Source organism: Arvicanthis niloticus, chromosome 12, assembly GCF_011762505.2.
Source record: "Arvicanthis niloticus isolate mArvNil1 chromosome 12, mArvNil1.pat.X, whole genome shotgun sequence".
Taxonomy (NCBI): Eukaryota; Metazoa; Chordata; class Mammalia; order Rodentia; family Muridae; genus Arvicanthis; species Arvicanthis niloticus.
In genome coordinates, this window is record NC_047669.1 from 2,772,914 (window position 1) to 2,798,330 (window position 25,417).

The 25,417-nt window shown below is 43.6% G+C and overlaps 1 protein-coding gene across 2 annotated transcripts in view; it reads left to right on the forward strand.

Moving 5' to 3' along the window:
• Window positions 1-16,240, forward strand: part of Mapk1 (mitogen-activated protein kinase 1) — a 60,055-nt gene extending 43,815 nt beyond the window's left edge. Inside the window, exons 7-9 of one of the 2 annotated variants that reach the window (XM_034514996.2) lie at window positions 5,611-5,720; window positions 7,861-7,986; window positions 12,497-16,240. In XM_034514996.2, the coding sequence (XP_034370887.1) occupies window positions 5,611-5,720; window positions 7,861-7,977 (227 nt within the window). In that variant the 3' untranslated portion in view covers window positions 7,978-7,986; window positions 12,497-16,240. The remainder of the gene's footprint in view (window positions 1-5,610; window positions 5,721-7,860; window positions 7,987-12,496) is intronic. The other variant, XM_034514997.2, reaches the window with a different exon arrangement.
• The last annotated feature ends 9,177 nt before the right edge of the window (window positions 16,241-25,417 follow it).

A 25,417-nucleotide genomic window follows, 5' to 3' on the forward strand; every position in this document is an offset into this window, starting at 1 on the left:
CGCCAGGTTCCCGACTAGGCAAGGCCTGAGGCCATGAGCAGCGGAGGGAGAGCTCTCCTGCTCCTCAGCTCAGGCCTCCAGCTCAGGTGGGCCAGAAGTACTGGCCCTGCCACCCACTAGACACCAGCGTGTGAGATGGCTCTGCCAATCTTCCATGCTATCTCCACAATGCTTGGCTGAGCCCAGACCATCCCGCCATCCATGCGGTACCAGGTAGAAATGAGACTCTAATATTTAAAGATTATCCAATAGCTTTATATATTTGGTAATACGCAATTAACAAGATGTCCACACAATTAGAGGTGTTTCCCAATATCTAACCTTATGATATCAGTTGTTACCTAGGGCTGCTCTCGATACATCTGTGGTCCTCCATGGCTCCTATATCTCTCTCTCCTTGATCCTCCTCTTCCTTCTCTTCTTCCTCTCCTCCCAATTCCTCACTCCACCTACCTCTCATACTGCCCAATTGCTGAGGTTTATACAAATGTAGTGGGAAAATATCCCACTACATGGTGTGATCTCTGTAAAGTACTTGATTAACATAAAGGACCTCAATTTAGATTTCTACAACCATGTAAAAACAGTCACAGTAGCACAGGAAAGCTATATCCCAGCTTTCCTGTGATTGAACTTTGGAGGTGGAGACAGGAGAAACCCTCAGAGTTTGGTTGGTCAGCTAACCTGATGTACATAGCGATAAACAGAAGACCCTGTCTTTATAACAGGTTTAAGAGAGAGGGCTGACACCCAAGGTTGTATACCATTGCTGATGTCAACTGTGGTTCACAGATGTGAACCCGCACTCACACCACACTGGAGGGGTGCGATTGAAACAGCAAGTGGGAGGGAAAGGTTTGACACAGAAAGTTGAGGCAGAAATGACTGGACCATCATGGCACAACTTTCATGGTGCTGAGGTACTAGTGATTTTGGCCACCATTACTAAGATGACAAGTCTAGTCTGACTGGGTGGTGGTGGCTCACTTGTGGAGGCAGGTGAATCTCTGTGACTTTGAGGACAGCCAGAGCTATACAGAGAAACCCTGTAATCAAAAACAAAACAAGAACAGGCAAGTTTGTGTGGCACCAGCACTAACCGTAGAGCTCCTTCCACTACCAGAACTTCACACTTGAAAATGTTGCCAGGAGCAGAGAAAGGTAATTTTGACAAAATAGCAAGAGTTATCCCAAACTCAGTGCAAGTCTTTGCCAGATCCTGAGCAGCATTGATCTAAGATGAGAATTTAACTGAACAGGTAAAGCGGACCTGAAGAACCCTGACAGTCGGTTGGCATGCCTAGGATCCGGCTAGGGCAAGGGTAGATAGTCGGTATATGTATAATCTTTTAAAGTACTAGAATATGCAGGATTCTGAGAAGGTATCTGCAGTCCTAGTCAGATAGTCTGAGCTTCCTTGGAATATCCAGTCTCAGGATATAAATTGGGAGAGAGCATAGGTACAGATAGATGGCCACAAGTCAGCTAAGCAGGAGCCTCACGTGTCTGTCTGGGGCGTTGGTCTTTGTGCTAGTGGTGTCAGCACTTGTCAGCTGACTCCTGTTTCTCCCCTTTTGTCCTTTGGTAGCTGTGAATAATGGAGAAACGGTGTGTATGGTAAAGGGACCTTATTTTTAAAGTAGGGAGGGCATTATATTTTGAAATTTTTACTTGGTTGTTTAAGGACCTACTAGTCTTTAACTGGAAGAAACCAATAGATGTATCTTAGAAATACTTTAGCTGCAAATTTTCAGTTTGTCTTGAAGAACATTACTGAAAGCCTACAAGTTTGAACTGACTGAAAGTATCCCACAGGCTTACAAATAATGCTGTTAGAATTGGGTTATGGTCTCCCAGGCAGTTTTGCTGCACAATTGATGTCTTAACTGGGCAGATGATTTGGTTAAGACAGAGGTTTTATTATTCTCTGTTAGTTTTTTTGAGAAAGCTTGTCTATATAGACCAGACCGATTCAAACTCACAATGCTCCTTCCTTCTTCAACCTCCAAATGCTGGATTTGTAGCCAAGTGCCATCACATCCAACTGAAATGACTTGAAAGATTTCTTAAGGAAATCCTTAGGAAAGAATTGTAGGGCTCTTAGAGTTGAGGAGCCGGAAGTAAGGTGGTAGGTCTTTACCCCCATTACAGTCAACAGAATCAGCTCTTTTTTGTTGTTTTTGGTTGCTTGGTTTTGGTTTTTCAAGATGGGACTCCTTTATGTAGCCCTGGCTGTCCTGGAACTTGCTCTGTAAACTCAGAGACCTGCCTGACTCTGCCTCCCAAGTGCTGGGATCAAAGGCATGTGCCGCCACCGCCCAGCATATCTTGGTGTAGTAAGTATTCAGTGTAACTAGCTTTGATTGAGGATGCCTGAGTTCTTGACCATGCATACTGTCCTGTGGGGTGCCTGCATGTACCAATTTGCAGATGGGTGAGGTTGACGTTGCTTCCTGCAAGTAACTAAGAATCACTGTAAGATGAGGCTCTTCATTAAGTAGATTGCCCATGTTTGGAGTTTTGCCTTGTTTTAGTGTCATATTGTCTGTGTTCTTTACTGGTTATAAGTCCTTTACTGGGAATAAGTTGTTAGACTTAAGCCTTGGATTTTTCAGTGGTACTTGAGATTCTGTAAGTGAGTACCCAAGACATAGGTATCTTGTCTGTTCCATACCTTGAGGCTTCTGTTAGGGTTTAATTTGAAGAAAAGATCTTGTATTGGTTAGTTTTCTGTTATTATAATATGTCATGTCAAAAGCAGAACCTAGATCAGTCAGAATCTTAAAAATTAAGTTTTCTATGAATATAGAAGCCTTCTCTCTTCTCTCGGGACTGGAGAGATGGCTCAGTGGTTAAGAGCACTGACTGTTCTTCCAGAGGTTCTGAGTTCAATTCCCAGCAACCACATGGTGGCTAACAACCATCTGTAATGAGATCTGTCACCCTCTTCTGGTGTGTCTGAAGAGGGCAACAGTGTACTCACATACATTAAATAAAGAAAAGAAAAAGAAGCCCCCCCCCCCCCCCCCCGGGTATGTGTGTGTGTGTGTGTCTTTAAAAGATCATTTAAAATGTTGTTTTCCCCCTCAGGCTTGGTTGGTAAGTCCCCACATCTCCCTCTTCTTCCTTCCCAAGCCGCTTCTCCTACACAACACACACACTTGGTCCTACTTAAAAAGAGAGGGGGGCTGTGAAAGGGAAAAGAAATAACAGGTGATGGAGAGGTAAGTGGGGAAAGAGAACATGGATAACCATATAAAAGTTGTTTCCTGTCTTTCTGTTGCTGTGATAAAACACCATGTCCAAGGTCACTAACACAAGAAAGAGTTTATTTGAGTTATTATTCCAGAGAGATACAGAATCCATTGTAGCAGGGAATTTTAGCAGTGAGCAGTACCTCAGAAACAGGAAAATTAGAGCTCACATCTCAGACTATAAGCAAACAGAGAGTGGACTTGAAATGGTGAAAATCTGTAAGCACTCAAAAGCCTGCCTCCAGTGGCATAGCTCTTCCTCCAGCAAGGCCACACCTTCATCCCTTCCTCCCCAGCACCACCAACTAGGGAACTAGTATTGAAATGCCAGAGCCTATAAAAGGCATCATACACTTCACTCACAGAAGGTACTCAACTAGAAGCTTCTTTCTAATGACCAGCCTTCCATAGTACAAGGTGTTTGCTAGGCTGCCAGGAAGGAAAAAGTACTAAACTGTCTTGCCCAGCTGTGTACTACAAAAACAACTTGCCATCGGGATGAATCCATTGGTGAATAGAGCACAGATATCTTGTTAACCAATAGGTATTTGGTTACACTTAAGGCCTCATCAATAGAAAGACTCATGCTTGATATACTGTAGATCTAGTCAAGAATCAGTGGCTAGAAAGATCCTAGGAAAGAACCCACCTCTCACTTAGCTAAATTGGTAAAGTATCTACCTTCTGAGTACTTAAATCTTTATATCAATAGGTTAGCCCAACCTAAACTGTCATCTAGAAACTTCTTTTTGCAGGAAATTATGGAGGAAGGTATGGAGATTAATACCAAGAAGTTCAACCTGTAGATAATAAATGACTGTGGACTGCTTATCCCTAAATGAGACATCAGGGCTCAGGGAGTCGTGAAAGGTGGGCGTGGGCTAGAGGGGTGGAAAGAGACAGACTTTGCGAAGAAGGGTCTTCTGTACGTGATAGGTACAATTCTCCGATATGGTTGCTCCTTAAGATCACTTGTACAAAACTAATCTAGTCAGTATTCCAGAACAGATACTTCAGGGATCTCAAGGCTCCTAGATGAAAAGCTACATTGTAGGCAGTTGACAGCTGCCAAGAGAGAGCCAGTTTTCTTCAGGGGTGGGGCCCCTGGTAAGTTGGTCATGCTGCAGTGGATAGCCCATACTACATGCATATCAATAACGTATTTAGTAGGTTGTTTTGTTTTGTTTTTTTAATTAGAGGGAAAAAAAGAGTTTGGGGGGCAATGAACTGTAGATTGGTCAAAATATATTTTTGAGGATGAAAAATTACTTTGGCGTGAACCGAAGAGCAACGGTTTGTTCTAACAGTGTGCATACATGTGTAGGCAAATGCATGCACATTTGTGTCCATTTGTATGGAAGTTGTCATCAGATGTCTTCAGTTGCTTTCTACTTTCTTTAGGTATGTGGGTATGGTATATGTGTGTGTGTATATATACACATGGCTATGTGGGTACCCTTATATGCTTGTGGAGGCCAAAGATCTATGTTGGTTATCTTCCTGAATCACTTTCTGTCCCCCTGGACCTGCAGCTTGCCAATTCAGCTATAATGAGGGACCAACAAGCCTCTGGGATCTTTTCGTCTCTGCCTCCTTGAACTGATAATCCCACTGTTAAGCCTGGCTTTTTATGTAGATAATGGAGATCCAAACTCCAGGTCTGTGGTTGTACAGCAAACACTTTACTGAGCCGTACCCCCAGCTCTATATTTTTGATACCTACAAAGCTGAGTAATATAGGAAATGTCACAGTTTAGTAGGCAAAGCTGGGTTTGGATGCCAGTCTTCCCTTTTCTCTTGGCTATCCACTCCCTTTTTCTGAGCATTGGCATTTGTGATTGCCGTGTTAGCAGTGCTTATGTCTACACAGTTCCAAAAGATTTATAAGTAAGGCTAAAAGTTGCCTAGGTCATTAAGACTGGTTACTCTTCCAGAGAACCAAGGTACAACTTTCTGCATCCACACAGTAGCTCCCAACCATCTGTAGCTCCAATCCCAGGGGATCCAACTTCTGGCCTCTGTACACTAGTCACGTGGTACACAGTATGCAGCCAAAACACACACACAGGTTTTGTTGGGTTGGGTTTTTTTTTTTTTTTTTTTTTTAGATTTATTTTTATGTGCATTGATGTCTTGCCTGTGTGTATGTCTGTGTGAGGGTGTCAGTTCCCCCTGGAACCTCTAGAAGAACAGTCTATTAACCGCTGAACCATCTCTCCAGCCCCATCCATATATAGTTTTTAAAGAGAGATATACAGTGGTACCCCACTGTCTTGAGGGTCAACTCAATAGAAAACGGAAACCATTTGCTAACAAGTCCTGCTTCTCACCACTGCAAAATCATTTCTCTTTGTAGCTCTGGATTTACTGGATAAAATGTTGACATTTAACCCTCACAAGAGGATTGAAGTTGAACAGGCTCTGGCCCACCCATACCTGGAGCAGTATTATGACCCAAGTGATGAGGTAAGAGCTTATGTTTCTAGCAGTTATGTCAGGAATGTTCAGTAGTCAACAGAAGCTTTAGTGATGTCCTTGTCAGGATTCTCCCTCCTAAGGAACATCAAGGCATGCCCTCCTCCTCTAATTGAGGATGAGCACTGTCAAACTGCAGCTCGCAGTTCCTACCTATAGGCCCGTGGTGATTGCTTCAGAAGAGTTCTTCCAGGTTAGCTAGAGCAGTGCTTGCACAAGGGAAGACAGTTGCACCACTGTGAAGCATAGAAAGAGGGAGCCAGCACCTTAAAATACCATGACCAGGGCAACTTAAAAACAAAAGTGTTTAAATTCAGAGGGTTGGAGTCCATGACCTCATGGTAGGGGCATGGAAGTTGGCAGGCAGAGCATGATACTAGAGCATTAGCTGAGAGCCCAAAATAGCATAAGTCTCCTGCAGCCTCAAAAGCCTCTCCTGGGCCACACTTCCTCCAACAAGGCCATACTTTGTAATCTTTCCCAAACAGTTCACCAACTAGAAACCATGTATTAAAGTATGAGCCAATGGAACCTAGCTTTTTTATACTACCACAACTAGAAATTGCAGTGGTCCATGGCAGAAAAAGCTATGTGAACTACGTGCTGGCCCTGAGGAAGTGAGAGGAGGTAGGCAGCCAGTGGCTCACACTGTGACTTCATGGCTTTTAACAGGTATCCCATTCTCTGGAGACAAGACATAAGAGCTTGTGGTAAGAGTTGATGAGGTGGGTATTCCACCAGAGGTCGGTGTGATAGCTCCTCAGACAGGCTTGCACATACTATGTTGTCTCCAGAGTGAGCCTAGTGCATTCTCTGGATCTCCTGCAGGCTCCACATTGAGCTTTAGTCCATCAAGGATAACAAAGGAAAATGCAAAGCAAATTAAAATGTTGGGTTTCTGTAGTTGGGGATTTCTGAGAATAGAAAATGAACCCTGTTCTTAAGTAGGAGGAGTGTATTCAAGTTTAGATGCAAAAGGAAAATGTCTTAGCTGAAAGGTGATAAAATGGAAGAATATGGAAATCAAGATGAAGCTTTTTTTTAACTGGTGTTTCCTTCCACATCCAAGACTATACCCCTCAAGCACTTATAAGGGAGCTTACAAAATATTTACAATGTAGTCGATCGTCGGGAACTCAGATTTCAGGGGGCTCTCAGCCCCTTGCACTAGGTATTTATTTCGTAAGTTCTGTTGTTGTGCTCAGCAAATTGAGGCAGTGTATGCTGTGCATGGGTGTATGCTGTGCATAGGGTACTTTATATAGTCCTGCACACTCGGTGTCCTTGAAGGACAGTTGCTCTCTTGCAGATGGGAATTCTGTGACCACGTGAGATCTGGAGGCCTAGGTATACACTGATTGGCAACTGGAATCATTGTCCTCCTTAGGCCTCTACTATTTTTGTTGTAGGAATTTTTAAAAAAAACAAAATATGCGTCCAGCAAGATGGTTCAGTAGGTAAATGCACTTACGAAGCCTGACAGCTTGTTCGTTTCCCGAGACCTGTATGGTGGAACGAGAGATTGACTCCTGTGGTCTCCCTCTGTCCTCCTGCCTTTGTACTTGGCCACACATGCTCCCACATACATACACACAGAAGCATTGGTTGTAAAACATGTTTTTTAAGAAGTCAAAGTACTGAGTCCAGGTTTCAGATATGCTAAGTACTCTACACTAAGGTTACACTTTCAGCTCTTTTACTATACGACACAGTCTCACTAAGTTACCCAGGCTGACCTCACATTTAACAGCCCTCTGGCCTCAGCCTTCTCAGTAGTTGGGGATTATAAGTAGTCACCAGGCCTGGCTAGTTTTTATACACACCTACTTTCTATTTCTGTTACTGAGATATTTGGTGCCTTAAAAACATTTGAAAATTATTCTGGGGTATATGATAGGTTCAGTGAAGTAATTATGTGCCGTTGGCTTGTGTTTCCTTGTTGTACTTGGGGTAGTACCAAGAACACATATCCCCGGTAAACTGTGCCCCAATCCCTGGGGGCTTCATGGTTTGTAAAACATTGCTTTTGTATAAATTTCGGACTATAAGCCAGTGTTGTGTTTATAAATCAATAAGTCACTCCCTTGATCATGACAGCTTGTGACTGGTAAATGTTCATTTTGTCTTAAAGCCCATTGCTGAAGCCCCATTCAAGTTTGACATGGAGTTGGACGACTTGCCTAAGGAGAAGCTCAAAGAACTCATTTTTGAAGAGACTGCTAGATTCCAACCAGGATACAGATCTTAAATTGGTCAGGTATCTAGAACTTTATACAGTTAACCCCTTAGCAAGGGAGAGATGGTATGAGTTAAAAATATCTCTAGGAGGAAAACAAAGAATTAATTTTGTCCCCTTCGATTGATAGAGCATTCGTTCTGATTGCTTCATGGTGTGAAATGACATTAGACTTCATCTTTCACAGATTATGAGGACATAACATGGCAGCTCTTAGACACTGTGACAGTTATGCATAGTGTGGGACTGGGGTTTTATGTAAGAAAATAACTCATGGGAAGGAACAGCTTTGAGGCATTTATTCCCCAAAACTTTATTTTACTTCATATGACATTTTAAATATTGAGAAATTCTATTATGTAACTTTGTGGCCTTGGGACTGTGTGGTTGGTTTTTAGTTGGTTGTGGTATTAGGGATTGAATCCAAGGTCTCTTGCATGCCAAGCAAGTGCTGTACCACTGAACTACACTCCTAAGAAAATACATTATACATGTATGAAAATGTCAGTGAAACCCATTATGATGTATAATTAATATATACTAATAAAGACATTTAAAAAATAAGGATTTGAAAGGATAGAATTTTATTCACTAAACAATGTGACGTGGAAGCCATTTAGGAAAAACGCGTATAGGAGAAGTGAGCCTAAGGTACTAGGAAGGAGACAGGGAGTACGAAAGGGGAAAGCTATGGAGACTGCAGGAGGCAGCCAGGAACAGCTGTGCAGGGGCACAGCATGAACATGGGAAGAGAGAAAAGAGTTCAAAACAGTCCCAAAGGGAACTAGATTTTCAAGGTGCAGCTTCATCTTTAACAGATTCAGTTGTGAGTGGAGTGGGGCATGCAGAACATAATAACTCTTGTGCTTGCTGGAAGCATTAGGTGCTGAGTTGCATTGCTTTCAAAGGAGAGGGGGAGCTGCCTGTTAAAACAGCTGTGTGTTCAGAGTGGCAGCCCAGTCTCTAACACCCTGTAACTCTTCTGCACTGTTTTCCATAATCATTCAAATTAAAACTAATGATTTTGGAAAGGTTACCTACTCTTTCAGGAGTTGTGTTCCTTCCCACCTACTCTATCACTCCCGCCACAGGACCCCCCTCCATAGGAACTATACAGCCCCCCCTGAAGATGAATGGGATTTATTGGCAGCTTTGTTCATCCTGCAGTTCCTGTTCTTTCTTTGCCAATTATTCTTGGGTAGATTCACAGTACATCAGCCCCTCTGACCTACTCTTGAATAAAACATAACCACAGATTAAGTAATCCACAATATTAGAGGCCTCCATATATGTCACCTGCGGAAATAGTACAAGTGCTTGCTTGTTCTGGAGAATCTCCTGACTGATTTTATTCCACAACTCTCACTGTATCAGAAGCCTTGGTTCTTGGTTCACACATGGAATGTGGGCAAGAAAAGCAGAGAACAGTGTTGTCAAGGAGGCAGAGTCTATACTGACCCTCAAGATTTATATGTACCTGGTGAGCTTTGTGACCTTAGACAAGGATATAGTAAAAGAAGAGAGGACAGAACTTGTGTTCGATTGTAACTAAGCAATGAGTCAAAGCCTTCTGGATGGAGCAGAAGTGGGTTAGGAAAGACATGTAGCATGGAAGGAAGGGGCTGTGTCTGTAGACACTACAGCCAAACAGTGGAGGTCCTCCTAAGGTTGTGCTAACAAGAAGCCAGTAATTTGATACAGCAGTTTACTCTTTGAGACCCACAGTTATTCCAAGCCTGCTTAAGCTTAGCTTTTTTTTTTTTTTTTCCAGTGCTCTTTTAATGGTAATTATCAACTATTGTGAAGAATTGAAAGAATTTTAAAATAGATTCTCATCCCACCACTAGATGTCCTTCACATTTGATTACACTCATTTTCTCCTTCTATCAACCCAGCTTTTCCTCTGTGGATCTATTAGCCCATTTCATTTATTTCATACACTTCAAGGGCACATTTCCATCTATACTGGCTTATAATTTAGTCCTTAAAAATAAAAATGCGGGCTAGAGGGATTGTGCAGCATACCTTCCAGGGAACCTGAGTTTGATTCCCAGCACCCACATGGTGGCTCACCACTACCTGTAACTCCACTCCAGGATCCACAGGCACTGCACACACACAGTGCAGAATACCCATATACATAAAATAAATATTGACTTTATTTTTTAAATAAGTTAATCCAGAGGAAGGTGTCACTGAAGCATTTACTAACAGGTCTTGTTGGGGTTCATTTTGCTGTTAATAACAGAGCCTCTAAATAGAGCACATGCACTTGTGGCTTTGGCAGCCCAAGACTGAAGAATCTAAAGTTTTGCTTAGAATTGTACTTTTTATCCAAAGTGACCCACAGCTTCTGGATTTAGATCTAGGATATCATTTTCATGTGCTCATATTGCCTCAGTCTTTGCCATAGATCTGGAAATGTATTCACAGCGTCAAGGAATGTTGTTCCTGAGCTTAGCCTGCGGAGCTCAGATAAGATAAGATCCAAGCTGAGGATAGGGAGTGCTAGGAGATACAGGGACATTAGAAGGAGGGAGAGTTCAACTGGAAGTTACACCTTCAAAGGACACTGCTGGCTAATGCCAGCTGTCAGTATGGCAGCCTGAGTGAGTAGTCATAAGAGACCAGGGTGCTTCAATGTGCTTTGCTTACGGAATTTTCCAATGATATGTAAAGGGTGTTGTGGTTAGTACCTCATCTTCATCCAGATCCATCTCCCGGGTGAGTGCCCCACTGTGAATATGGAAATAGGGTTTTCTTCTTCATCTGCCTATTTAAAAGTTTTGTCAAACAGATGAATTAGTAAGAACTTAGCCTCAGTTCCCTTTGGTTTCCTGGAAGATAGAAGCATGTTGGGCTTATTAAGCTGTCAGCCTGTGCCCTTGTATGCCGTGGACCTACATAGGCAGCACTCATCCTTCCTACCTTGACTTCTGTTTGCTTGATTGGTTCTTGAATTTTGGTTTATCAAGACAATGTTTCTCTGTGTAGCTCAGGCTGTCCTGGACCTTGCTCTGTAGTTCAGGTTGGCCTGTACTCTTAAACTAAAGAGATCAACCTGCCTCTGCCTCCCAAGTGCTGATATTAAAGGCATGGCCCACCACACACCCAGCGTCCATTCTGACTCTTGAGTGGCAGGTGAAAGCCATATTCCTGAAAGTGCTTTGTTTTGTATCGGGGCAGCAGCACTAGATCTTTGTGCGAGCAGCATATCAAGTCGGTAAAGTTTCTAGAGAGAAGATCTTTTTGGCATTTGAAGCACTTGGTCACTGCACCAACTCAACTAGATTTCCTTATCAAAAAACCACAGGTTTCAGCAGGGTTTATGTAGCAATGCTTCCGTTTCTCAGAGATAGTACAAAGTGAATAAGTACTGTTACTGTGCAGTGAGTGTTTTGTGAGAGCCTAAATATGGTGAGAGCAGATTTGGTGAGGAGAGATGTTGTATTTTCCTATGGTGACACTGCAGTTAGCCAGCCGTATGCAGACTGCTGGAGGGAAGGCAGGTGGCTATTTTGCTCAGCACAGACAAATGGAGGCTGACTGGAGGATAGATGAAGTCCCTTGACCTGGTGGTTCATTCCCACCATCCACCACTGGGAACCAGCTATGGCCTTTCACCTCTCAGAACCACAGTCTACTATCTTCACTGCCATCAGAGCTTAGTTTGTTCTCAGTAAGAGAAAACTTGGGCGTTAACAGCATATCCCATTGTGAGCACAGGTCATCCTGAGAAAGGGAGTCTTCCTAAGAATAGAAAGAAGATGCATACAGTATTTTGAAAAGATTTTTGTAAAGTCTGGTTTTTAACTGTGGGAGTGGTGGGTATCTTGGGAAGCCAGCAAGGCTATGAGTGTCCATGTGTCTTCCCTTAGTCACTATATGACTTAGTTAGGGGTTGTATTGCTGTGAAGAGATAATATAAGCACGGCGACTCTATAAAGGAGAACATGTAATCGATGCAGGCTTATAGTTCAGAGGTTTAGTTCATCATCGTCATGGAGGGAAGCATGGTGGCTCACAGGAAGACATGGTTCTGGAGAGGTAGCTAGGAGTTCTAAATCCAGATTGGCAGGCAACAGGAAGAGACAGTGAGCCTCTAGGCCTGAATTCTGAAACCTCAAAGCCACCCCCAGTGACACACTTCCTCCAACAAGGTCACACCTACTTCAACTCCATACCTTATAATTGTGCCTTTCCCTATAAGCACATGGGGACCGTTTTCATTCAGACCACCACACAGTACCAACTCGGCTCTTAAGAATTGTCTGGAAAAAAAAATGGCTGTGGAATGAGGGAGAGCCTCAGTCTTCCAGACCTGCACATTACACATTGGTGTGCGTGCGTGCGTGCGTGCGTGCGCGCGTGCGCGTGCGCGTGTGCGTGTGCGTGTGCGTGTGCGTGTGCGTGTGTGTGTGTGTGTGTGCGTGCGCGCGCTCACGAAAGAGAGAAAGAGAGAGAGAGAGAAAGAACTTTATTGTTCTAACATGGCTCAATCCTTACTCCTGAGTTTGTCTTTGTTTTACAGGACAAGGGCTCAGAGGACTGGACGAGTTCAGATGTCGGTGTCCCCCCAGTTCTTGACCCTGGTCCTGTCTCCAGCCCGTCTCAGCTTACCCACTCTTGACTCCTTTGAGCCATTCAGAGGAGCAGTTTCTGGTAGTAGTGGCTTTTATACTTTCATGGAATTCCTTCAGTCCAGAGTTCTCCTGGCAGCAGGCCCTGCAGCAGTGTGCACTGTCAGTGCATTTAACTGCTTACTATTTAGTCAGTAACTGCTTTCTGTTTGAAAGATGCAGTGGTTTCTCCCTGTCCTGAATCCTTTTTACATGTCATCTGCTGAAACATCAGCCTCATCAGAGCGAGAGTCTTTCCAGACTTGTTCCAGTTATTGGCACCTCACTTAACAGTGGGGAAGGCTGTGACATAAGGCACCTTAAGTCAGTGACAGCTCCAGATATGCACTTCATCTGTTGGCTAGTAACTGACTGTCTACCCAGACAGAGTAGGAGCTTGTGGATGTCCCTGGATGCTGTTACAAGTTGCAGGGGCAGGTGCTTCTGTCGCAGGAGTCCTTTAGGGGCATTTTTCTATCATGTTAGTCCCAAATTTAAGGTATGTACTATTTGCCCGCTTTTTTTAAAATTTGATCATTGTTTAAATGAAATTGAAAGGAAGCATTGCACCAGCAATGTTATTCTGCAGCTTTTATATGGTTACTTGTATTTTAATGGAGGTGTAGCGCTTGCCAAAATGTTAGATGCTCTCCTTGGCCAGCAATTGAAAGTAACAGCTGTGCTTGTCATTTGCTGCAAGATGGACGTGCACTAAGCTGTGCATGTTTCCAGAAAAATAGAGAGCAAGCTGACCTCGATGTTCAGGGCGGCACTCCATAGAGCCTTGAACTGTTCGACACAGAAGGCTGTTTTCGTAACCACATTTACTGCCTTGGGATTTAGCAAAGGAACACTGCATCTTTAAATGAGAACGTGTACAGTTCTTCTCCTACAGCATGTCAGCATTGCGAGCTCACTCTTCAGCAGTGTGGTGACTTGTATGTAATAAAACCTTCATGAGCCCTCTTCATGAAGCTCTGTTCTGTTGCCAAGTTAGAAATGTTTCTGGTACTGCTGAGTTAATGTCACAAAAGGCAGCAGTAACTGTTTGAGCTCTTTTATTTCCTATATCTTGTCCCTGCACTGTGTGCTGTGGAGTTGAGGTGTTTTCCCAGTGCGGTGCCTCCTGACCCTCCTCACTGCTCTCTGACGAGAAATTTGCCTTGTTCAATACTTACTGTGCTCTTGCATGACTGTTAAGGTCTCTGTGCAGAGACCAGTGTCCAAGTGTCACATCCTTTGATTAAGCGAAATCTGTTGTGACCTCTGAGTTGTATTCCATGAAGAGAATGCCACCCAGAAGATAATGTAGGAAAGATAATTATATTGTTAACTTTTAATTTCTCAGCTGTCCTTTTGTTTTCTTGGTTTTTATTTTTACTTTTTTTTTTTTTTTTTTTTTTGACAGCAATGGAAAATGGGTTCTATAAAGACTGCCTGCTAGTGTGAACAGCAATGCAATGCACTTGTAACTCATGGGAATAAATGTACATCTTTATCTTTACACCGATGATAAGATTCAGTGTTGATTTCCTCTGGATCGGTGTGTCCTACATAGACAGTCATAATCAATTTATGACTTGTGCTTCAGACAAAAATGTTCATGGGTCTTACTCTACTCCTCCTCACCCACCCTGCCCCCCATGCACTGCCCCACACATCACTTTACATAGAAACGGCTTAGAAAAAGGTTCTTTTCAGCTGCACATGGTGACATGCACCTTTAATCCCAACATTCAGAAGTCAGAGGCAGGTGGATCTCTGAATTGGAAATGAGCCTGGTTTGCATAGAGAGGACTAAGACACTTTAGGACACTTTAGGCCCTGTCTCCAAAAAAAAAAAAAAAAACCCAACAAAAAGAAAGGCCCTCCCCTTCTGCCTCTGAACAGCAAATGAATCTGACATGGTCCTCTCTTAAAAACAGGTCTCATGTAGTCAGGTGTTGATGATGACACCAAACATACCAAGTTGGAGTCTGGTTCCCTCTGAAAAAGGCCTTCTTGCCTCTGTATCCTACAGCTGTAGGAAGAACTGCTCAGCATCCCGTGGTACCTGCTACCAGGTTCATGGTGACACACCACACCTAACAAAAGGATGACTGACTCATCCCAGAAACCAGAACTCAGTTCTTGGCCTAAATCCCTGCTTTCCCTTTCACACATGAAGCCCACCTGGCGTTGAAGGAGGGTGGTTCAGCTTTTATTGATACAGTAGTAGTCAGTTTCCCTTTTTCTATCTTTTCTAAAGTACTGACAGCTCTCCTACTTGTTTGTTTTTCATATTTTTAATCCCATAAGATTTATTTGGTATCTTCTGAGTAAGGAAACCATAACATCATCTTCTCGAGGGCTGAGCTTTCTGCTCTTCCTGGTACTGTGGAGTGGGGTTGATGTGAGACCACTCACTGTATCCTAATCATTATACAGCACATAGTATTGCTCTCATCTAGCCTTTGTAACTAGCAGCTGTCAGGTATAGGAACACTCAATTATTTTGGTTCTCACATTTCTAAAACTGTTTGGATAAGGTCATCTCCATACTGGTATCATTGACTGCCTCTACTATTCATATACATAAATAAACTGTCGGGTGGGTGGGCTTTTTGTCCAAGTCTTAAAATGTGAGCAAACAAAAACATGAAAACATTTAGCATTAAGAAGATAGCTATCAAACAATCCCAGAGCGCTTAGTGATGCCGGCATTCAGAGCTGACACCTATGGTGTGGTGCATTTATATTGCCCCATCCTCATCCCTCTCGTTGGAGTACAGGCAACTCTTGGGCTGGGCGTGACTGTTAGTTTTTGGAAAACTGTGAACTAATAGCAGCTATCTCTGAGGAATCACAAAGGTAGACACCTCCACTGCATGCCACATAGTATTCAGATCACTTAGAGGAGGCTTCCATCTGCTTAGGATAATACATTAATATTAATAGTTATGTTTGAACTTTTGGTGACTTATATGGTAACACATGCATATGCTTTGGGTCTTTCATACTACTTTTATATTTGTAAATCAGTGTTTTGGAGCAATTCCATGTTTAAGGGAAATATTTTTGTAAATGTGATGGTTTTGAAAATCTGAGCAATTCTTTTGCTTATAAGTTCTTTTTAAAGCATTTGTGCTTTAAAATTGTTGTGTTTGGAATATAGTACCCTATAGCCCAGATATGAAACGTAAGAATTGAGTAGACTAATCATGCTGGGTGCAGCCTAGTGTGCTGGATCAGCAGTGGGACTCCAGAGTCCCTGGGTTGCACCTGCCTACCTGAAGCTTGTTGCCTTTCTATGCCATTCACCCTTCAGAGCACTCCAGAAAGTTCTGACACAGCTTTGTATCTGCTTTGTTCTGTGGATGCCTTTTTGGTATTGTATCCTAAACCGCATAGATTACTTAGGATAATGGTAAGTTTAAAAAAATGAATGTTGAAGGAAGATTTTATTAAGAATTTAAATGTTTTTTCATTATATTGTTAAACTTGAACATTTATCTGTGGCTTATGTGATTTGGTTAATATGTATAAAAATTGTAAGAGGTTTATATTTCATCTTAATTCTTTTGATGTTGTAAACATGCTTTTCAATTCATTATTTGAATGTTTATGGCACCTGACTTGTAAAAAGAATTACAAAAAAAAAATCCTTAGAATCATTACATTGTCTCACTGTGTTGCCAGGGTAACAATGCTGTCCATTACAGTTTAGTGATTCTGTATAGCGTGCCTTCTAACTCTGACTTTACTGGGAGCTGCTCATAGTAGGATCATTAACTGTTGCTCGAGGTGACTGGAGTTGGAGTCTCTATCAGGTCTTCCTGGTGATTCAGACAGGATGAGACAGGAGACAGAGTCCCCTTGTGTCTATGGATTCTTTAAATATAGAGAAGCTCTCCACAGGAGCCTTTACTAGGTCTGTATTTGAAGAGTCTGGAGAGCACTGCTGCAAATGTATTTCCCTTACAGTGCTAGTAAGTAGCTAAGAAGGAGGAAGTAAAGAGACTGTCCATTTTCAGTTACAAGTCTTCCTATAGAGACTAGGCATGGTAGCAGACACCTTTAATCCTAGCACTCTGGACGCAGAGCCTGGCTCTTTTTGAGATTAAGAGTAGCCTGGTCTTTATAGAGGGAGCTTCAGGCAAGCTAGGCTCCACAGGGAGACCTTGTCTCAAAAAAAAAAAAAAAAAAAAAAAACCTAAAAAGCACCCAGTGAAAGAAACTTGTCTGTGTGTCTTTTATTGTGATTTGCTAATCTCAAATGAATTAGGCAAACAATGAATTCCTTTCTGTAGACCTGCAGAGCCAACAGCTGGCTGCCTCAAAGGCCATCCATGTCTTTAGGAAGTCACCAGAGTTGTGTCTCTCCAGAGAAGGGAGAAAACATTTGACCATATAAAAACAAGATCTGTCTACAGAAAAGAAGACTAATGAGCTTGCCGTAGTAGGTTTGGTAGCTTCCTCTGTGGTGATTCATGAAGTATGCTCTCAAAAGCAGGGCTCTGAAAAGTAGTCACTGCTGAGACAGCCTTCTTGCATTCCAAGAACATGAGCAGGGCCCACTGGGTGTGCTTGACTCTTTGTTGCAGCTGGGGCATCATGGTACTGCAGGCACCTGAGGAAGAAGGGTCAGGTTGGGGGGTGTGGTCTTTGAAATACACTTCCTTCTTTCCCTTCATTCTCCATTTCCTGATTTTCTCTTCACAAGGTTGAAAGTTTACTGGAAAGTGGGGAGAAGGGACTTAACTTTGGTTTTGATGTTTACAGTGCTAGAGGTGAACTCTAGAGCCTCCAGCATGAAGAGCAAGGACTCCATTACTGAGCACGCCTCCAGTCTAAGGGCTGGGGTCAGCTAATGGGACTGGTGACACATCCATGGTGTGAAGCTGTAGCCTGTGGTTGCTGCCCTGGGCCAGGCTTTTGGCCAGGGTTTTGGCTGGTTGATTTACTGAAGACAGGCTAGGGAAGAAATGGTAGGAATTCAAGGCCAGCCTGGGCTACGTAGTAAGATTCTGCCTATAAGTACATACTAAACCAAGTCAATACTTATACCTAGAGGGTAAGCATTGGTTGCTCTTGTGTTTCCTAGCAAGAGCAGAAGAGCTAGCTTTTTTTTTTCTTTTTTTTTTTAAAGACTAAGTCCAGAAGGTACAAGTCAGTGCTAGTCAGATGCGTGGTTTGTAAGTGGAAACTGCTTTATAGAGCCAGAGGGGATATCTATCTAATAAGAAATCTAGTAATGGAATTTAGGCATATAAGGAAGCAAGAAGTGGGTGTGCACAATATGGGGTGCTGGAATCAGGACTGAACTTGTTAAGCACAGGACAAGACCCTGGGCACTGACTTGCTACAGGCTGGCCAGCACTTAAAAGTGCTCCAGGCCATGAGTGTGGGTTCTCTCTGCAAGGCCTTCTAGACCAGAAAGTAGATTTTCTTAGGACTACACAAAATGAGAAGAGGGGTTGCTAAGACAAGACCAAAGCAAAAACCCACAGTGGCTAAGTAGAAGTACAAGTGTTCCCAGGCTGACTGGGCTCTGGAGGCGTAGGCGTTTCCTGCTACATAGCACTTGACCCAGTAGTACACAAACCCCCCCCACCCCCCAGGTATTCTGGTTTTGGAGATTACTGCATACAAAGTCCTGTGTTGTCAACTTTTGAGGTGCCGTTTTCACCTGCCCCCTTTCATGAGATGGAATTTCATTCTTAACTGCCTACCACCTACTCCTTAATTTTTCGAAGATAAATCATAGAAGAGCAAATAGCAACCAATGAGGCCTAGTGCAAAATCAAAAACTTTGTCAAGACACAAATTTATAACTATTGTGTAGTCCCCAAGTGTCAACTTCGTAGATGTCAACATTGACGGTGTCAAAGGTTAAAGCCTACTTGAGAGAGGCTATTTGCTGAGTGCATCTTCCTGGCCTTGAAAGATGAGGCCTCACCACTTTGGAAAAGCCATACAAATAGGGAGAGGTGTGCAAGGACCAAAGTCAGTGCTTTTACAGGAAACAGGGTTCTCCCAGTTAGTCCAGCAGAGAAGCCATGGTTCAGGGTGCTTACAAATAAAGTGCCTATGCTTTTAATCATAGTACTGTTGCCCACATGAATGAATGGCACCCCGCTCTTGCTCCAATGGTTCACTAGCCACTGCTAAGAGAGTAAAACTCCTCCATGTGGGTCATCCAGGCAGTTCCAGAGATAAAGGCATTTGTCACCAATCCCAAGTATGATCCCTTGGGATCCACTTGCACTTGGACACATGAAGTAATTGTTTTTTTAAAAAGTTTTTTAAAAGTTAAGAAAAGTGCTTTTTAAAAAAAGTACCTACATGTGGCTGCTGCATTGTTACAGTTGGGTATGAAAAACAGTACTAAAACATTTAAATCAAGGAAGCTGTGTTGGTGGTCATCTCGTCTAACGGAAAAGTTAAGGGTTAATGCTAGGAAACAGACTGGAGCATAACAGAATATCAACAAAGCTGGTTTAACCAGAAACCTGTGCGTTGCTACACATGCCTTTATTTCTAGCACTCTGGAAAGTAGGGATAAGCAGATTTCTGTGACTTCAAGGAAAGGCCCTGCCCTTGGATAGATTGCTCAGTGAGTAAAGACACTTGCCACCAGCAATGGCCTGAATGAATGTAGTCCCTGGAACCCAGAAGGTGGAAGGAGAGAACCAACTCCTTCAGGTTATCCTCTGACTTCCACATTTGTGTCTTGACCATGGGATCTCAGGAGGAAACTGGATCCTCAGGTTTCCACTGATCCATCTTTGCTAGCCTGATTCTGTTGTCTCTTTTTGTTTATTTTCTGATTTCACACAAACCACCACAGACAACAGTGCAGAGAGCCAGTGAAGCTGGAGGTGAGGAATTAAGATTCAAAAGTACAGACACTTGCCTCATTCCCAGCCTCAATTCCAGCTTAACAGCCAAAGAAGAGAACTGTGCGCTTATGTGAGCAAAGCCTGCCTATCACCTGTCACCACTGATGATCAGGGAAATAATGACAGAAGATGAGGTAGCTTTCAGTGGATAATTCTATTGTGTCATTGGTTTTGCTTTTAGCAATTGGAGTCAGAGGTGGCCAGATCTCTGTTAGTTTGAGGACAGCCTGGTCTGCAGAGGACAGCCAGGGCTACATAGAGAAACCTTGTCTTGGAAAACCAAAAGCATAGTAGTAGTTAGTGGTATGTGCCTTGGTATTGTTGATAGTGATGGCTGCCTGCTGTGTTTGGACCCAGCAAGAGCTGGGTTTTAACTCAGTGATTCATTACTAGGATATTTCTTGACAATAATGAAAGGGAAAGTACTAGCATATATAAAGATGTTGATACTGCTGGTATCATAAGATTGGCAAGAAGGAAGCTGGAGATGGCTCATTGGTTTAAGAGCACTGACTGCTCTTCCAGACGTCCTGAGTTCAGTTCCCAGCAACCGCATGGTGGCTCACAACCATCTGTAACGGGATCCGATGCCCTCTTCTGGTGTGTCTGAGGACAGTGACAGTGTACTCATATACATAAACCTTTAAAGAAGAAAAGATTGGCAAGAAGAAGGTAAGTCACGACAGCTTCCCAACAGACTGCCAACCTGAGCAACAAACAGTGAGGCAGGTGGTGAAGACTTCTGCCAGGATCTCAGAGAAGCAGTGTTTAATGTAGTAAGAGACTGCTTTCTCTGCCTCCTTTCCTGGGGCCTAGGCTCCACTCTGTTGGGTTTATGAAATCCCCACCCCTAAATACTGGACTAATGCTCCCAGTACCTCATAATAGGAACTGGCCCTCAGCATGTAAAGTTAATGGAGGATCACCCGGACCGTCTCCAAACCAGAGCAAGCATTAGTAGCTGTGCCTCCTGCACTGTACAGACCCTAGCTAACCTCTTGAGGTAGGTAGGCTTTCTGTCTACTCCAAATCACATTGCCTGTTCGCATACCACTGGCCAAGAAATGCCCAAACAACACTGGTATGTGTTTGTCACAACACCTGCTACTGCCTGGTACCAAAATGACTCTAACTAAAGAGCTTGTCATTCAAATATTGGGCCCACGGTGCACAAATCCCCACACCCAGTCACCAATGCAGGCTGTGGGAGGACAGATGCTACTTAATGGGAATGGTTTAAGTTTTTGTAAAATACTCAACGTCCTCTGTTCTTAGAAATGGGTCATGGCACCTGGGCTACATAGCAGACCCTGTCTCTAAAGCGAGTGGTTTGTGGTGGAGCTGAAGATGCACCTCAGTATGTGAAATCATGAAGCGCTGGGTTCAGTCCCCACCACAGAATGCGTGAAGTGTGGTGGCACAAGTCTAGGGAGGTGAAGGCAGGAGGATCAAGAGTCCAAGGTCGCCGCCCGGTGGTGGTGCACGCCTTTAATCCCAGCACTTGGGAGGCAGAGGCAGGCGGATTTCTGAGTTCGAGGCCAGTCTGGTCTACAGAGTGAGTTCTAGGACAGCCAGGGCTACACAGAGAAACCCTGTCTCGGAAAAAAAAAAAAAAAGAAGAAGAAAAGAAAAAAAAGAATCCAAGGTCATTGTTAGCTGTACACCACATTTGAAGGATAGATGAGAAAAAAAGGGGCTAAGGTGGTCGATTTTGTGTTGATTATATTTTACAGTTTAAGATTCTTTTTAAATTTATGTTATTTTGTGTGTATGTTTTGTCTGCATGTGTGTCTATACCACATTTATACAGTGTGCACTGAGGCCAGCTGATGTCCCCTGGAACTGGAGTCCCACAAATGGTTGTGGGTCGATATGTGGGTGCTGGGATTCGAACTCTGATCCTCCAGAAGGTTAGCCATTGCTCTTTACTTCGTGGCTGAGCCGTCTTACCAATACCCACTACCTCAACCTTATCATTTACAGTTAAAAATAATGCAGACTCTTAGGCCCAGCCTTAGCAGTTAAGTGTGTGCATTTTTTATATTTATTGTGTATTTTATGTGTTATGAGTGATGTCTGCATGACAGAAGATCCCATTATATATAGATGGTTGTGAGCCACCATGTCATTGCTGGAAATTGAACTCAGAACCTCTGAAAGAGCAGCAGTGCTCTTAACCACTGAGCCACCTCTCCAGCCCATAGTACCTGCATTTTTGTCAAAATCATGTAATAGTTGAAGTGAGAGAGAAGTCCTATACTTTGGTTGCATAGTCACTCTAAAGACATAAGTTTGCATCATTGGTTAACTTTCTAATTAAAATGCATAGTTTTTCTCCCATACAGTGGGAGGCAGGTCCTCAGCTTCATGCACTCCTTCATCTGCAGGGAAAACGGAGAAATCAAGTGGCAGCTGGCAGCTCCAAGGACAGCTCAGTGCCATGGCAACTGCTTCCAGCAATAACTTAATTTCTTCTCTGCTCTTAGGTTTTTCTCTCCTCAGTCCTAAAGCTGAAAATGTTTTAATTTGGAAAGAACATAAGACACTGTGGTTGCTCTGTCTGTGGCATCTGCACACTTCTTAATGGACTTGAAAGAGCATGCAGAAAACTTAGAGAATCAGCTACGTTTAGAAATGAGGGGCTCTGTAGAGCTTTCATCCCTCTGATGTGGCTACCCCCAGGCAAGTAAAGACCCCTATCCTGTATAGCAATCCATTCAGTCTTCATGGAAGATACACCAAATGGATTGCTTCCTCCTGGCTGATGCAAGGATTTGGAACAGAACTTTTCAGTGGAAGCCAGGACAGCAGACCATTTAACAGGATTGCTTTAGGTAGCTTTCTTTCCCAAGACCTAGTACATTTGTCTGCCAGGGCTACCGTGACAGCACCTTGCACTGGTGGCCTAGGTAAAATGAATCCTCACAGTACTGTGGGTTTCCTCTGAAGCCTCTTAGCCTGTCAATGCCTGGGTTTTGGCCTGTGGCTTCACATCTGGTAGGTGTCTGACTAGAATGTCTCAGGCCCACCCTAATGACTTCATCGAACCTAACTGCTTTTGAACTTGGGCTGAGGGGTGGGGAGGGCCTGGGGCTGTTTAAGTTTCAGCAAATTGAGTACAATTTGTTCATGCCTGCCATCCCATTTGCTTGGGAGGCAAAGGCAGGAAGATTGATGGTTTGAAGCCAGCCTGAACTACACCTAATCTTAAAGGGGAAGAAACAATAGGGTTGAAGAGATGGCTCAGCAGTTAACAGCACTGATTTCCCTTGCAAAGGCCTGGGGTTCAATCCCAGCACCTACATGGTGGCTCCCAGCTCTCTGAAACTCCAGTTCTGGGAATATGATACCACCCTCTTCTGGCCTCAGAAGTCACCAGGTACACAGATGTGTGTGCAGGCAACACACAAATTGGAGTCACCTTTATGTTCTGCCCATGACACCTGCCCCATGGATGCTCTGTGCCAGCCTGGATGAGCCATCTGTTTGAAGACTCACCTCCAGCACAGCTGGGGTTTGCCCTTTTAGGAGGAGGTAAAGAGATGTGTGCATTTCTGCACAACGTAGACGTGCATGCATGGACGTGGTAACAGGTCTTCCTCACTTGCTCACCACTGTAGGTTTTCCTTCTTTCTTGTTTGAGAATTTCATATGTAGAAGGTACTCACAGTGCTGGGGGAGCCTGCACTGCCTCCTGAATGCTGGGATTAAAGGCATGCCGAGTCCACCTAGTTCTGTCTCTGTGGAAATGGACTCTCTCTCTCTCTCTCTCTAACCCAGATTGTCCTGGAACTTGATATGTAAACCAGGCTAACCTCAAAATCACCAAAAACTGTCAAAGACCAGCTTCAATGAGTCAGGGTAAACTGAGGCAGGGTATGGAATTGGCAGTTGATTACTGAGGGGATAATGCTTGATTCATACAGTGTTCCATGGGGGCAAGGGGCAAAGCTTGATTCTCTGGGACTGGTGAGGAAAGGGGAGAAGCAGTGACACACATGCCACACCCCACACACATACATACACTCAAGCATACACCACACACACACACAAACATACACCACACAGACACTTAAACATACACCACACAGACACACAAATGGACACACACACACACATACAGACATTTGGTGGATGGAGCAAAGCTCCAACTAACCATACGTTTGATGGATGAAGCAAAACTCCAACAAGCAGTCTCCAACAACTTCATACATACACATACATACTACATACACCAACACACACAAACATACACATTTGGTGGGTGGAGCAAAGCTCCAATGAGCAAGCTTCAACAACTTTATTTTTTTTTCCCCTCTCACATTTTGTGTATCCCAACAAAAGCAGTTCAAAAATCCAGTGTGGTTACATTTTATTTTTCTTTAAGTGAGTATTACAATGAGTATTCATAGAAATACATGTTCCATCAAGGGGCTAGAGGCCCCCACAGAGATTTATGACAACTACATGGGAGGGAGGTGATGACCAACATGCAGGGCCAAACTCTGCATGGGATTGCAAGCGCTCACCATCACACCAGGCTTTTATGTGGCTACTTGGGACAGAATTAAGGCCCTCATGTTTGTGTAGCAAGCACGTTACCCACAGAACCATCTCCCTAGCTACTGCCTGTCGTTTGGTCTTTGTGGTGCTGGAATTGAACTTGGAGCTGAGCATGTGCTAAGCAGGCTCTCTGTACTGACCATGCCTCGTCCTAATGTCTCTAGGAAATATCTGGAGGACTAGCAATCTTAAGCATTGACTCTGGATGGCATCTTAGCTTTTAGCTGTATCCTCAAACACACATCAGGATACCTCATTCAGCAGAAGTCCTTAGCACTAAGCAACGTTCGGGGTGTGAATGTCATGGCAAAGGGAGAAGAAATGAGGATGTGGAGGAAGAAAACCAGGTGAAGAGAGGCGAGGGTGAAGGCATGGTCTCCAGTGTGATGGCAGAGGTGTTTGTCAGAGGGGCACAGGTAAGCAGAACCCTGAAGGAAGAAGAAGGACTAAATACCTGCTAGGAAGTACAGGTGTCATGGAGCACAAGAGGAAACCATGCAGGGAAGGATATATCTCAGACAGCACGGACTCTAACTCAGCCTCTAGTGGGGATCTCTAAGGCCCTAAACATGCGGCCAGACAGGAGAGTCATTCACTACAGATGGCTTTGCTGTGTGACTTACTGTAGGGCTGAACATCCCTGTCAGTGAAAAATGATGTCCTATTGAGGCAGGAAATCGGAGGTAGAAATTCCAGTAGGGAGAGAGAATTCTGAGATAGAGTCAGGCACCCAGGAAGAAATTTGCCCCAACCTCTGAGGAGACAGACACATGAAACTGAGGAGAGGTGACCAGCCATGTGGCACTCCAGAATAAATGGGTTAAGTAAGTTATGAGGTAGTTGAGGAACAAGCCCAAGTTTATAGCCTGGACATTTAATTATACTAGATCTCAGAGTTATTTTGGAAAATGGGGAATGGGTGGAAAAGCCCAAAGATAGAGATACATGTTTGATCTGGATAAGCAGAAAATGTCTCAAACAAAAGGAAAGCTATACTGGATTGTGGGAAAAGGGAATCTCAGTCCATGAACCATTTTCCAGACTTGAGTCAGTTTGCAGACCCAGAACCCCTTGAATGAAGCGATGGCCAGGTTCCCCTATGTAAGAACCTTGATAAAATACCTGAATGTTACTGTTAGTCTTTCCCCAGTCCTTCCCCAGAGAGACCTACACTGGGGGAAATTTACTTTAAATGGAGGGCCACAAGGTTTCTCAGGGTCTCCCAGAATCAGCATCAGCTCAGAATCAGCATCCAGTAGACACAGAAAGAAAGCATGTCTGTCTGGACATGCTGTGTGCACAGATGGGTCAGAGACGGCTCTCTGTGCAGGTAAGGCGTTTATCTTTCTCTGTAAATTAGTTTGTATTGTATAATTAACCTGTATTATA